Here is a 13,852-nt window from a genome sequence, read left to right on the forward strand (position 1 = left end):
TTGCTGTGACGCGGAACTACCAATTGAAAATAGTTCTACCGCTTGGAGTTCTATGGAGCAATAAGCACGAATTACGAATATGACAATTGTGACAAATAAAGAAGCAAATATTACATTACCGTTCTATAATCTCGTTACGTCATTCTATTTGACATAATATAACCATATACACACTTGATAATTATTTTCTTTTATATAATAATAATATAACACAACTTAAACTAAAAATGCAGAAATAATAACTATTTTCAGTAGACTGTGATCTATGATAATCTATTCTCACTGTTACTGTCTTTCAATTAAATAATTTTAAAATAGAGGCAATATTTGTGAGGCACATTTTTGACAAATTTTTGTTAAAGGTGAATAAAATCGTGCTTCAGTAGTATTTACTAAAAAATTATTAAGTAAATTTAAAACTTCAAGTATTATTAGAAAACTCGCATCCCTAATCACTCTAATAAGACAAGAATAAATACAATTTACTTACCTACTTTCCTAACCAAATACGACTAGTTTGTAAAACAACATAACGCGATATTGCCCGTTATAAATTCCAGGTAATCTGTCAAACTCTAAATGGATGGTTTCCTATCCGACAAATAAGTCTTGGTTTCGATTTGTCCGAGCATAATACGGTGGGGAACGGAACGATTGCAAGAAAGAACGCAAATCCCTGGTTATTATATAATGGTAAAACCGACAAAGGTTGTCGTATTGTGGCGTATAAATTAGGAAAACCAGATTAAACTATTCATTACTATGAATAAGTTAGCTGTAGTTTTCTAGTTCAATCGATGGGCTCGTTTCGCACGTCGATCGGTGTGTTTTATACAGACGAAATAGGTCAGAGTATGATTATAATTTTAATTTGAGCCTTGCGGATAAAAATTTCAAGTTGGCAGGAATTTTTAATATGCTTACGTAGTTTAGTAGTTTATTCTTGCGAAAAATAATTTAGAAATTAGTTAGTAGGCTCCAATTGGTTATATTCTTTAAAACGTGATGATGATTGATCTTCAAAAAATTTCAGAAGAATCCACACGTTTTGTTAGATTATTCCATAATTTTTACTTATATTGGTAACAAAATTTTAATACTTTGATATTTGACTTTTTTTGGTACAAATTTATATTTTCAGTTTCCAGCTAAACTGTTGAAAAAGTCAACTGTCGCAATTAAAAACCATAAAATTGTATGGTAGACATTAGAGCTGCTCTATTATTAAAAAGTGTTTCCAAAATAGTTCCTCTGAAAGGATGAGTCCTAATAATAAAGTTCTATTGACTTTGTTACAAAAAGTGTTAGGTTATAATTACGTAAGTCTATTAAGTTATTAATAGTTTAGATATAATTTATATTATAGCACAAAAAAGCATATTCTTAGTATTTAGTAAGTTAATCAAATTCCTAAGGAACTAAGGTTTTGACAGCTTTTTTCTGAGCTTTGTTTTGTTTCAATTTACATTAAAAGTGAAATATTGATGCAAACGTACTGATTTTTTGTTATAGTAAATAAAAGCGCATGACGTGAAGGTGAAATGAAAATGACAAAATGTGAAAATACTCGTAAAACCTAATTCAACGATTTCATAACTTTATTTGAGAAAACAAAATTGATAAGTAAGTTCCTATGTATCTATTTGCTAATTAATTGTCCAAAATTCTTGTTTTTTGAAAATTTTACCCACTTATAAGGGTATAAGTAACAATAATAGCTATAACGTCATTGATATACTTTGTGACTGACCCTGTATACTTACAAACCTCATTTCACCCTCACGTCATGCACTTTCAGAAAAACCAAATCAGTAGTTTTCGAGATATTTGCAATATTCCAGACTTATTGGACACCCTGTATTTCTACCAGTACTAACCACTTTCAAAGCTGATCAAACAATAATTGAAAGAAAAATTTTCTAAAGGAATTCAAAATCCTTTTTAAATCTTAATAAGAAATAACCAAATGCACTTTTTTAGGTTAGGTTAGAATAGTTTAGTTTTATGAAAAGTAATTTTGGTACAAAGTTACAATTTTGTTGCTTTAACCCAAAAAACCGGACATTAATTTACGTATCTTTTAAAATAAGTAGCATGCTTCCTTCTTCCAGGCAGCATGTCACACGTTGCATGCTACTTAGGTGGGAAAGCCCACTAACACACATTTAAGTTGCTTATATTAAAAGCAACTCCTTAAGGAGGCCCGTAATTGCAAAAACACCTTAATACGATGTTGTAGAAAATAAAATTTCCTACAACTTTCTTTATTTACACTTTTCTGTAGCTCTTCAAATAACGGAACTACGATTAGTGGAATTGGAGCATCCTGGCACTTTTTGCCTTGTTACTCCTTATGAAAGCCTTTAATGGTAAAAACCCTTTTGATTTTTGTAGATAATAAGAGCAACTCACTTTTGACATCTAATGTGAGCGTTTTATGCAAAAACACGTCATTTGACGATTTTTTTTCATGCCCTTTCTTCTTTTTATGCTAATTTTAGTTTTCTGTACTTATTTGCTGCTATTTTTTGTATGGTTTTATTTTGCATAGGTTAATTTACAGTTGCAAGAGCTCTGTAATTTCTCACCAACAATAATATTATAATGAAATCAATCTACTAAGCTGAGTTCACAAATAGTTATTTATGCAACAAGTGCAAAAAGTACATCTTTTTTGCACGCAAGTGAAAGTTTTGTACTTACGTGTTATAGTGCAAAAAAGAGCTTTAAAAAGTGGAACTTTTTGCACTAAAAATCATTCAAAAAAGTGTTATTTTTTGCAGGATTTTATAAAAAATATGTATACATATAAATGTTTATTTATAATAGATATAAAGTGCTTTTGACTCTATTTCCATTATTTTTTTTACGTTATCGGTGAAAATTTTGTTTGTTAACAATATTAGCGTTAACGAATCACGGTATTTAAGAACAGTTACAGGAATGAATACCGTAGTATAAAGTTGTTAACTCATTCAAAGTTTGAGTTAGTTTACCTGTTTCTGTTTAAGGATAACATTTAATTTGTGTTTATTTTTTTATGTTCTTATTATTGCTCAATTTAACTTATTTAATATATGTTTTCATAATCTTTATCTGTAAAAACAGAAAATACAGAGTGGTTTAAATTGATTGTAGAATAATTTAAGAGTGGAAGTACATTAAAAGTAAACTCCAAAGTGTCATATAAAATGTAGTCGAAAAGTGCCCTCTACCGAGTTCGAGCACCTTAAAGGTAAGCCACTAAAACCATTTTTTTATTTCAAATTCCTAGACGAAAAAAGTTACTCAAATCAAATTTGGCATTCATGTTCACCATTTTGAACTGGTCATTTAGAATTTTTTTCAGGTTTTTAAAATAATCTGGACAAATAGTTTGGCTCAAAAAGTTTGACTGCTTTAAATTTCTTTAAACTGTAATTTTAGATCGTTCTGATGGGGCACATGTGATACCCCTTACTGTTCCTTAAGAATAGTTTGTCTAAACATTTCTTTTTATTTTGCATAGTTTTTCAGATACCGTCATATTTATTTTTATACGCTAATCCATAATGAAAAAAATTAATACCTGTCCAGATTATTTTAAAAAATTGAAAAAAAAACGCCAAATCATTACTTCAAAATGTTTTCATATGAGTTTTATTTTAGTTTATTAATTAAATTTTTTTTTCCTGGGGCATATACTTAGGGCCCGCTAGCTCCGAAAGGGGGCACTTTTCAATCATAGTTTTATGACACTTTGGCGTTTAAGTACTTTTTTACCCTTCTTTTGGATCATCCTGTATAAAAGCACATCAAATTGCCTTTACTTAAATACAAGGTAGATTTATACTGTATATCTGTTTTTTTCTTACAAACACACAGTTTCCTTGCATATATGTAGAGATCGCCAATTTAAAAATTAAAAAGTCTGGCTGGTTGCCGTTAAATATTGGTACCACAGTCCAAAATAGAATAAATACAAAACACTGATCTTTTTTACATTTAAAACATGAATTGGAATAAAATACTAGAATACATCAAGCAATTAGCCAAGAAATATGCGATTAACAAAACCTAAGCTATGTGTAGTTATGTAAATATTTTAAAAAATTAAAAAAAAAAGTGTTTTGTGCTTTTTAAAGCTTTTTTACAGATTTTTTGAGGAAAATTATTTCGCTTTTAAAACGGTTTTTTTCACAATTTTAGTGCTTTTTAATCCGGACTCTAAATAATTATGTGATATTCATACATTTTATAAATAAGTAGTAGTTAGTAGCAGTTTTTCCGCACGTAAACACAGTGGAGGCGCATTCAAATTAGTGAAAAGGAAAAAATGTTGTGGAGAAGGTTTTGTGTTTTCCTTTTTATAAATTTATACTTATTTTGTTAACTGGGGGTTATTTGACGTATTAGTAATGTAATGAGTAATTAATAGTAATTCACTAATAATTACTGGAACTTCGAGAATAAGTACATATTTGCTAAACTTATATAGTTTAAGTTTTAACCTAAAAAGTTAAATTTTTGGATTATTAATTCAAAAAAAATTACTGATAATAAATGTGTTATGTAAATTGAAAGTAGGAAACTTACCTTGATCAGCAAACGAAATAATTTCACTAGTCTTTCCGTAAAAATCATCCGCATCAACGGTTTCAATACTTCCAGTTCGTTCACTAGTCGTACGATAATTGAACTCCTCGCTTGTCCTTGTCACTAATTCTTCCTGGGCCCTCGTTAACGTAGCCATGACCACCTCTCTTGGAAGACTGTGAGTGATGTTGGGTTTCGCCCTCAATCCTAACTTTTGCAAAATCTGCTTTTTGATGGCATCCAACCTGAGTTGATCAGACTCGACCGGTTCCTTATCTCGCATATGCTTGTACAAACAATTGGGACAACCGAAAGTGGCCGTTTTGGCTTCGTCGTCTTCTGGCACAAAGTTTTTTTCGATTTGGCTTTTGACTCGATGGTGCCGCACCTTTTCACCGGAGGTTACACTGCAGGAGATGGCAATTATGGAGGTACTGCAGAGCAGATATAGACAGGAAACTGACACCGTCCAACTGAGTAGAATACGTTTGTTGTAGTAATTTCTAAAAACAGCCATTTGGAATGTGTTTGTTTCGAAAATTTTTCTAACATTAAACTTATTAGTAACAAGTTTTTTTTTTAGTCTTCTAGTAATTAGCCTAACTTTGCATTATTGCCTATCTAGGGTGTGGGTGACATTTCCTTAGCCGGTTTGTCTCGTATGTAATTTGCGGTGTCCAAATTTTCGACTGTAGCAGAATCGCACTTTACAAACTTGGAAGAACATTTTGCGCTCGCGGAGCAATTTTTTCAATTTTCGTTTCACTGTCAAATAGTAATTTACACTACGACAATCCTCGGACAATACATTTTTAATTTGTGTTTACGGCATAATCCTAAAGTCCGGTCGCGTTTAAGGGTAGCGAAAAATTGACGGGGTTGGTTTGCGATCGCGTCGCGCGTTTACTGCACTCGACGATTGAATAAGAACTGAAACATCGCTCGAGCACGGCTCTCTTGCGTTTCCCAACTTTTCTAAAACCCTGCACTTTTCTGGATGTCTGGAAGAATCGTCGTAGCTTTTTCAGTGAAGCAAGAACGGCCCAAATTGGATACAAATCCATCGGAATGACTCACGATGATTTCGAACTTTGATTATGCGGCCAATGGAATCAAACAATGGGAAACAAATCTATTCAGTTGTTTTTTTTAGAAAAAACTAGAATAGTTTGACTATTAATATGACAGGATGTTACAACAGCAAACGTTTGGCAACGTAGCACCACGTTTCAGTTGATTCAAAACTTAATGACGAAAACCGTTGGTTAATATCTGTCACAGGTTTGACAGGTGATTCTCAGAAATCGTACTTTTCTTCAAAACTTCAAGGTGCATTATTTTTTATTTCTAAAAATACGTTTCTACAACAACTTTTCGCGTAGTATCCAGTAGAATATTTTTTTTTTCTATTAGATACGGTTTTTGAGATAAGCACGAAAAATTCGTTAAAAAGGAAAAAAATTAAAATATCAAGTGTTATATGTCATTAGAATGGCAATTTTAAGATCTTTTCAAAAATGAAATAATATACAGGGTGTTGTTGTAAAACAAATTTTTATGTGCGTATTGTAAAAACAATTTTTTTTAAGGGGTCTAAAATATCCTTATTATTGACGTGTACTGCCGACGTAGAAAGACTACAGTATGTTACTAGTACAATAATGAATTTTCATTGTTGTACTAGTAAAAAAATAATGTCAATATTGTCATTTCTGATGCATGATGAATGGGTATGAGTGACATTGACGTTTTGACGAAAAAAATGAGGTTGTGGTTGTTTATGCTGTGGTTGTCACAATGAATCTGTCGATAGTGTCGATATTTTGCAATTTGAAGAATTGAGTTACCTTAACTTCAGGAAAAAACAGCAGAAGAATGTCGTAAAACGCTTCAGCTGGCTAATTGCTAAAAAATTTCAAAAGTCAACATATTTTATAAGAACTGAGATCTTTCAACTTCAGAAAAGAAGAGCGAAAGAATGTCTTGAACCGCTTGAGCCACCTAAATGACCAGAAATTTCATATGCCACACATTTTTGAGAAGAATTAAGTTTTCTTGACTTCAGAAAAGAAGAACGGAAGAATGTATTGAACCGCTTGAGCTGGCTAATTGCCCAAAAATTTCAAAAGTTAGCATATTGCGTGGGAAGAATTGAGTTTTCTTAACTTCAAGAAAGAAGAATAGAGGAATGTGTTGAAACGCTTGAGCTGGCTAATTGCCCAAAAATTTCAAAAGTTAGCATATTGCGTTGGAAGAATTGAGTTTTCTTAACTTCAAGAAAGAAGAATAGAGGAATGTGTTGAAACGCTTGAGCTGGCTAATTGACCAAAAATTTCAAAAACCATCATATTTTTAGCGAAGAATTTAGTTCTGTCAACTTAAGAAAAAAAGGTTGGAAGAATTAGGTTGATGTTAATCCCCTAATTGCCCCGAAATTTCAAAAGTCATTATACTTTAAAAAAGAATTAAGTTCGCTCAGCTTCAAAAAAGAATATCAGAAGAATGCGTTGATATGATTGAACTGGCTAATTGCTCAGAAATATCAAAGGCTCAGCTTCGCTTCGGTCGGACAATCTTCTGAGCTGAGCACAATAATCGCTTTTTCCTACTCCTAGTAACATAATATACTATTACACTACTGGATTCTACGCAAAAAGTTGCTGTAGAAATGTATTTTTGTATTTGTGAAAAAAAATAGTTCTTATAAACACCCTATATCTGTCAAACGGTGACAGATATTAACCAACGGTTTTCGCCATTAAGTTTTCTATCAAATTTGAGTTTCAGACAACAAAATCAGTTTTCGTCTAATCTATTAATAAAAGCACTTCCCATTTAAATACGTCCAATTTGGTTCACCCTGTGCAGGGTGATTGTTTATGTGTTACTCAATACCTACTCTGTTAATTTTGATCTGAGAACATAACACTACGTAACTAAATTTCGGTCATGTTTGGTCTCATCGACGAAAAGTGTTTATTTGGGTTCTTTGGGTCCCAAATTTTGGAAAGTGGCCTTTGGGAGCTCTCGGAAAATTCGAATAAGCTCAGGAAAATCGTAAAATGGCACTTTTTTTAGTTTTTGCCAAAATTTGGCGATATTTTAGTTTTTTTATAGCTGGCAACATTGTAAAGTTATGATGACAACTGTTAACCGTCACGTGACCTAGAAAATGTGGTCTTTAACTTTGAAAAGTTTGTAAAATAGATTTAAACACTTGGGAAAACTGATATAATGAAAGCACCTCACCTAATCGTGACAATTTAGAGCTGACATCACAAGTTGCAGCTGACAACACTGTAAAGTGAAGTTAAAACTTGTCAACAACAGTCACGACCAAAAAAAATGTCATTAACGTTAAAATAGTAAAAAGACTGTAAATCGCATATTTAACGAGTTGTGACAGTTGAAAATGTAAAAGCACTTAACGGAATCGTCACACTTTAAATTTGTAGCTGGCAACTCTGTAAAGTTAAATTGACACCTGTCAACAACGGCCACCTATTCCGAAAAATGTCGTCTTTAACCTTGAAAAATCTGTAAATAACATTTAAGTAGCAGAGAAAGCTGTTAATATTAAAAGCACGTCACGCGATCGTGATAATTTAAATTTGGAGTTGGCAACGCTGTAAAATTAAGCTGAAACTTGACAACAACAGTCACGTGATTTAAAAAATGTCGTATTTAACCTAGAAAATTGTGTAAATTACACTGAAACAGTTGAAAAAGCTAAAATTGCAAAAGCACGTTACGCAATCGTGACAATTTATATTTGCGATGTTAAAGTTAAGTTGACGTCTGTCAAATGCAGTCACGTGACCTGGAAAATGTCATCAATCAAGTAAGCGTGAATTTAAATTTGCAGCTGGTAATAGTGGCAAAGACTGTCAAGTTACGTTGTCTACTGTCAGCAACAATCACGTGACCCGGAAAATGTCGTCTTGTCGTTAACTTTGAAAAGTATGTAAATTACATTTAATCAGTTGGAAAACCTGAAATTATAAATGCACGTTACGCAATTGTGACAATTTAAATTTGCAGCTGGCAACACTGTAAAGTTAAGTTAAAACTTGTCAACAACAGTCACGTGACCCAAAAATGTCACCTTTAACGTTAAAATAGTGAAAATACTGTAAACCGCATGTTTAACGAGTTGTGACAGTTGAAAATGTAAAAGCACGTCACGTGATCGTCACACTTTAAATTTGTAGCTGGCAACTCTGTAAAGTTAAATTGACACCTGCCAACAACAGCCATCTGTTCTGGAAAATGTCGTCTTTAACCTTGGAAAATCTGTAAATAACATTTAAGTAGCAGAGAAAGCTGTTAATGTAAAAACACGTCTCGCGATCGTGATAATTTAAATTTGGAGTTGGCAACACTGTAAAATTAAGCTGAAACTTGACAACAACAGTCACGTGATTTAAGAAATGTCGTATTTAACCTAGAAAATTGTGTAAATTACACTGAAACATTTGAAAAAGCTAAAGTTGCAAAAGCACGTTACGCAATCGTGACAATTTATATTTGCGATGTAAAGTTAAGTTGACGTCTGTCAAATGCAGTCACGTGACCTGGAAAATGTCATCAATCAAGTAAGCGTGACAATTTAAATTTGCAGCTGGTAATAGTGGCAAAGACTGTCAAGTTACGTTGTCTACTGTCTGCAACAGTCACGTGACCCGGAAAATGTCGTCTTGTCGTTAACTTTGAAAAGTATGTAAATTACATTTAATCAGTTGGAAAACCTGAAATTATCAATGCACGTTACGCAATTGTGACAATTTAAATTTGCAGCTGGCAACACTGTAAAGTTAAGTTAAAACTTGTCAACAACAGTCACGTGACCCAAAAATGTCGCCTTTAACGTTAAAATAGTGAAAATACTGTAAATCGCATGTTTAACGAGTTGTGACAATTGAAAATGTAAAAGCACGTCACGTGATCGTCACACTTTAAATTTGTAGCTGGCAACTCTGTAAAGTTAAATTGACACCTGTCAACAACAGCCATCTGTTCTGGAAAATGTCGTCTTTAACCTTGAAAAATCTGTAAATAACATTTAAGTAGCAGAGAAACCTGTTAATGTAAAAGCACGTCTCGCGATCGTGATAATTTAAATTTGGAGTTGGCAACACTATAATTAAGATGAAATTTGACAACACTCACGTGGCTTAAAAAATGTCGACCCTGTATACTTGCAAACCCCATTTCACTCTCATGTCATGCGCTTTTATTTAATAAAACAATATAAAAACTTTGAGTTTTTGAGATATTTGCAATATTTCAGACTTTTTGGACATCCTGTAATGTTTTTCCTAAGTAAGCTTGTAAATGACAGAACCCATAGTAACGCTGTAAGCTTTTAACTGACGCAAAAAAAATATTAGAAAAACTCGTATCATAATAGATTTTTTTCTAAATATCATGAAATACAGGGTGTTTTTCATAAATATCCGATATTTCAAAGGACGATTTGAAACACACAAGGGCTTACTTCTGAGCTACATGGTGTTAAAAATTAATTTTAATTGGTGCCCTCTACATTTAAAAGCGAAACCAAGATCTAATTTAAGTTTCTCATGTTACAAAACTCACAAATACCAAGATTCATACAAATATCAATATTATTTCAAAAATTACTTAGAAAAAACAAAAATTTAAATTTTAATTTATTTTAATAAAAAACTAAAATAAAAACGTACTATAATTTCAGTTTGTATATTAATTAACAAATTGCCTATTTGTAACCACGTAAAATCCTCAATAAATGCTTGTTCAAATACTTGTCCACATCTTTAGCCCAAAGGAAATCCATATGGGACCAGTTATCGTAGGGTACTCTGTACACGTCCACAACATTTGGAAGCCGAGTCGCTAGTATGGTCACATCCTGTAATAACACAATAAATACAAAAAATTGATGAATTAAAAAAATTTACTTCTTTGGTCGTCAGAACATCAGAATCGCCATAAAACAGTGCAATGGGACATTTCACATTATTGAGATTGTATTCAGGTGGTGTTGTAGAATTGTATTTTTCCAGATTTTCCTCAGGTCCCCAGTCGTATTTTATAAATTTTCCTGTAAAATTCTTATAATATAGTAATTGAAATATAGGTATATTAGAAATTAATTATACCAGTATACACTAGTTGAGCGTAGTGCAATGCTTGGTATATCGAAGCACCAGCTGGTCCAGTATTGGCGATTAGAGGAATAGAGTCCTTTAATTAATCAGGTTTTAATTAAAATCTTTTTCAGTAATTAAGTATTTTAAAATTCTTTCAGGGAACATGGTAATTCCTCCTTATTTTACGTACTTACAGGGTCAAGTTGTTCTGTCGAAAATCCCGACATAGCAACCAAAACGTTCATACAAATTGGTCTGGTAGCAGTTTGATCTTCACAAAAACTACTGATAATCCCTCTAATAGCTTCATGGGAAAACAACTCTTTTGGTATAAGTTCGTACACTTTAAAAGTCTCGGCCAAACCCTAAAAAAAACAAATTTGTTTCCAGGTTAACCTTAAATTTGATTTACCATTACCTGTAAGTAACGATAAGCGGGTGCTGCAAGTCTTACACTAGGCTCCTTAATGTGCCCTAACAACGCTGAAGGTGCCATAGCTACCATAACTCTGACCTTTTCGTTATATTCAGGTTTTTCGGACAACATAGCGAAAAATGTTGTGGTACCTTGAGAGTGGCCTACAAAGTGCAGTTTGGAGGTATCAGTAACGTTCAGGATATAGTCTATAGTGACTGGGAGGTCATAGAAAGCGATTTCATGCCAGGAAAACCTCCAAAATTTGGGTTCGGTGTCAGGGTTTAAGATTCGGTGTTTTCGAGAGTGCCAGGTACCACGTGCGTTGCACAACCAAACATCATAGCCCTTATCTGCTAGAACGTAGGTTAAAGCTTTAGTAGGGCCTCCTATGATAAAATTCTCAGCGGAACCCATTAAACCATGATTTAGTAGGACAGGGTACTGCAAATAATGTTTTTAAAGCTGTGATCTTGAGTGCTGATGAAGGGCTTACTGGATTTGGGGTTTTAGTGACACTTTTGATACCGTAAGGTACCCTGTACACATCCAGCAAGTACCCGTCGTCAGTTTCTACCTCATGCACCTCAGTAGGGTACCCATTTGATCCGACAATGTCAATCTAATGTAAACTATATGTACTCTTCCCATACTTTAACTCTAAATTACTTACAAAGTTAAACATTTGCTTGTCATTACTGGAACCATACACCAGCTTCAAACCAATGAAAATAATTAGTAAAAAAGCCGTAAACTGAATTTCTTTCATTATTTTGACTGTTCATACGCTTCGTCAAAATGTTAATGAGCTTAAAAAAATCGCTAACTTCGTGTGTGTCAATTTACTAATGCACCTAAATAATCTACATGTTAAACAAATAAGATGAGTCATTAACATTGCAATTAGAGTTTGCAGTCGTTGTTTTTCAATCAATTAATCAGAAACACACATTGAATAGCTATTTTATGTTTTAGCGATTAAAGTGTTATTTGGTTTGAATCGTCGGTTTTATCATGCATGTTAGTTCAAACAATCAAACAACTAGGAAGTACTTTGTTAGCAAATATGCGGATTAACAATGATAATATATAAAAGAGATTCTTTTTCAAGGTTTTCATATTTAATGTTGGTGATTGGGCGGGCGTATTACAGGGTGATTTTAAATTCAGTGCTTTTAGGGAGATAAATATCATTTATACAGAGTGTCAAACAATAACTATTCTTAATTTTCGGAAATTCAAATATAAATTCAAATAAACATTTTTTATTAATGATCTAGTCAAGATAAATTAGAAATCTTAAAAAGTGGAAACTAAAATTGATTTTATATAAAATTAAAATTCTTTAGCATCGAGATCAAATTAAATAAAATCATACCAACCTTTAAAAAAATCAGCAAATATTTTGGAAGCTGTCGTTTTACGTGTGTTACAAATTATTAACTATTGTCATTTTAAGTTTTGCAATATAACTAAGATAAATATTTATTGTTTAATTTTCCGGACACTACTTTATTAATAAAATAAGAAATAGTTATATTCTGTGACACTCTGTATAGAGATGGCTACCAGTGGATTATGATCATTCAAACCTATGTGCACACCCGAATCATTAATAGTATATTATTAACCAAGGTTTAGACAGAAGCTTTTATTGACCATCAGCTTTTCTAAACCGTGGATAATATAGCGTTTTTTCCACTATTAATCATATTTTTGATGGCCCTTTTATTGGAAATTTAAAAACTTACTTACATGAAAAGTCAACCTAATTTATCTGTCTCTGTCAAGTCAAGTATATTTCATATGTCTTAATAGACAATGACATTATTATTTACCTAGGTCAATAATATTTCCTTTTTTGTTGTTTGTGCCAGACTAGAACTAGAGATTAGACTCTATTTTTGACCTAGGTCAACAATGACCCTTAAGGTAGAGAAAAGGAATTTCTCAAGTTAAAGTTACTAATCGGTCAATAATAATATGTTTATCATGTTAGTAGTGAAAAAAATATCTTTTTGGTTTTGCACGGGGGTATCTGTCATATCAGCAGGCGAAATTCAGGTGTACAATCTTCTTGTCATATACTCTAAGTCCTGTTTGTCTTGTGCGATAACAACCTGATCATCTGCAAAGTGCAGGGTGTATAAGGTTCTGTCATCACTTATTTGTATGCCCATCCCATTACATGATCTTCTCCATTGCCTCAAAGCCTGTAAGCTCTTAGCACTGCCTTAAGCCCTTAGTAACTGGAAAGCTGTCTGAGATTTTGTTTTTCAATTTGATCTTAGATGTAGAATGGTCGTATAGTTGTCTGACCGCAGCTATTAACGTGACATTAATTTGGGACATCTCTAGTACTTGCCATAGTTTTTGAACGGGTACGGTGTCGTATGCTTTTCGAGACGACAGAGAAGATCGACAAACTGAAAATACGTCTTTCTGTTCCCGGCGACTTTCTTTTCATTTAGTTGAACAAGGCTAAATGAGGTCCAGACAAGAGCGGCCGGCTCGAAAACCAGCTTGTTCTTCAATTTTCAGAGGACTGATGTACTCTTCCTCTATTAGAGAACTATATATTTTCTTCCTCTATTCTGAGAACTTTCCCATAGAGACGGCTCATTGTACTGGTAACTGATATTCACCTATAGTTAGAACAATCTTCTTTGTTTTCCTTTTTGTGAATCGGGGTAATCCATGCTTCTTTCCATTTAGAGGGAATTCTTTC

At 32.8% G+C, this 13,852-nt stretch overlaps 2 protein-coding genes across 3 annotated transcripts in view; both read right to left on the bottom strand.

Annotated features, from left to right (window-relative positions):
- The window catches only part of Actbeta (inhibin subunit beta), a 35,312-nt gene extending 29,781 nt beyond the window's left edge, over positions 1 to 5,531 (bottom strand). The window contains exon 1 of the mRNA XM_081976653.1: positions 4,576 to 5,531. Within this exon, the coding sequence (XP_081832779.1) occupies positions 4,576 to 5,092 (517 nt within the window). The 5' untranslated portion in view covers positions 5,093 to 5,531. The remainder of the gene's footprint in view (positions 1 to 4,575) is intronic.
- A 4,611-nt stretch (positions 5,532 to 10,142) lies between these two features.
- Positions 10,143 to 11,986, bottom strand: LOC145726727 (lipase 3-like). Of its 2 annotated transcripts, XM_081975949.1 has the most exons (7): positions 11,798 to 11,982; positions 11,621 to 11,746; positions 11,128 to 11,568; positions 10,904 to 11,074; positions 10,719 to 10,803; positions 10,518 to 10,660; positions 10,235 to 10,468 (listed from the first exon to the last, which is right to left on the bottom strand). In XM_081975949.1, the coding sequence occupies exons 1-7, from the start codon at positions 11,891 to 11,893 to the stop codon at positions 10,316 to 10,318; spliced, it is 1,215 nt and encodes a 404-aa protein (XP_081832075.1). In that variant the 5' UTR covers positions 11,894 to 11,982; the 3' UTR covers positions 10,235 to 10,315. The 2 variants fall into 2 exon arrangements, with proteins under 2 accessions (XP_081832076.1, XP_081832075.1); XM_081975950.1 differs by lacking the exon at positions 11,621 to 11,746 and having other exon boundaries at positions 10,143 to 10,468; positions 11,798 to 11,986.
- Between the last annotated feature and the right edge of the window lie 1,866 nt (positions 11,987 to 13,852).

The sequence above is a fragment of the Ips typographus genome, linkage group LG3 (genome assembly GCF_016097725.1).
Source record: "Ips typographus isolate SLU linkage group LG3, UJ_Ityp_2.0, whole genome shotgun sequence".
NCBI lineage: Eukaryota > Metazoa > Arthropoda > Insecta > Coleoptera > Curculionidae > Ips > Ips typographus.

What these genes read in the sequence shown, in the direction of transcription:
- LOC145726727 (XM_081975949.1), bottom strand. Translation starts at nt 11,893, where the DNA reads ATGAAAGAAATTCAGTTTACGGCTTTTTTACTAATTATTTTCATTGGT. An exon ending in ACAAGCAAATGTTTAACTTT is followed by an intron (nt 11,747 to 11,797) that starts GTAAGTAATTTA and finishes AGTTTACATTAG; the next exon opens with ATTGACATTGTCGGATCAAA. An exon ending in TCACTAAAACCCCAAATCCA is followed by an intron (nt 11,569 to 11,620) that starts GTAAGCCCTTCA and finishes CATTATTTGCAG; the next exon opens with TACCCTGTCCTACTAAATCA.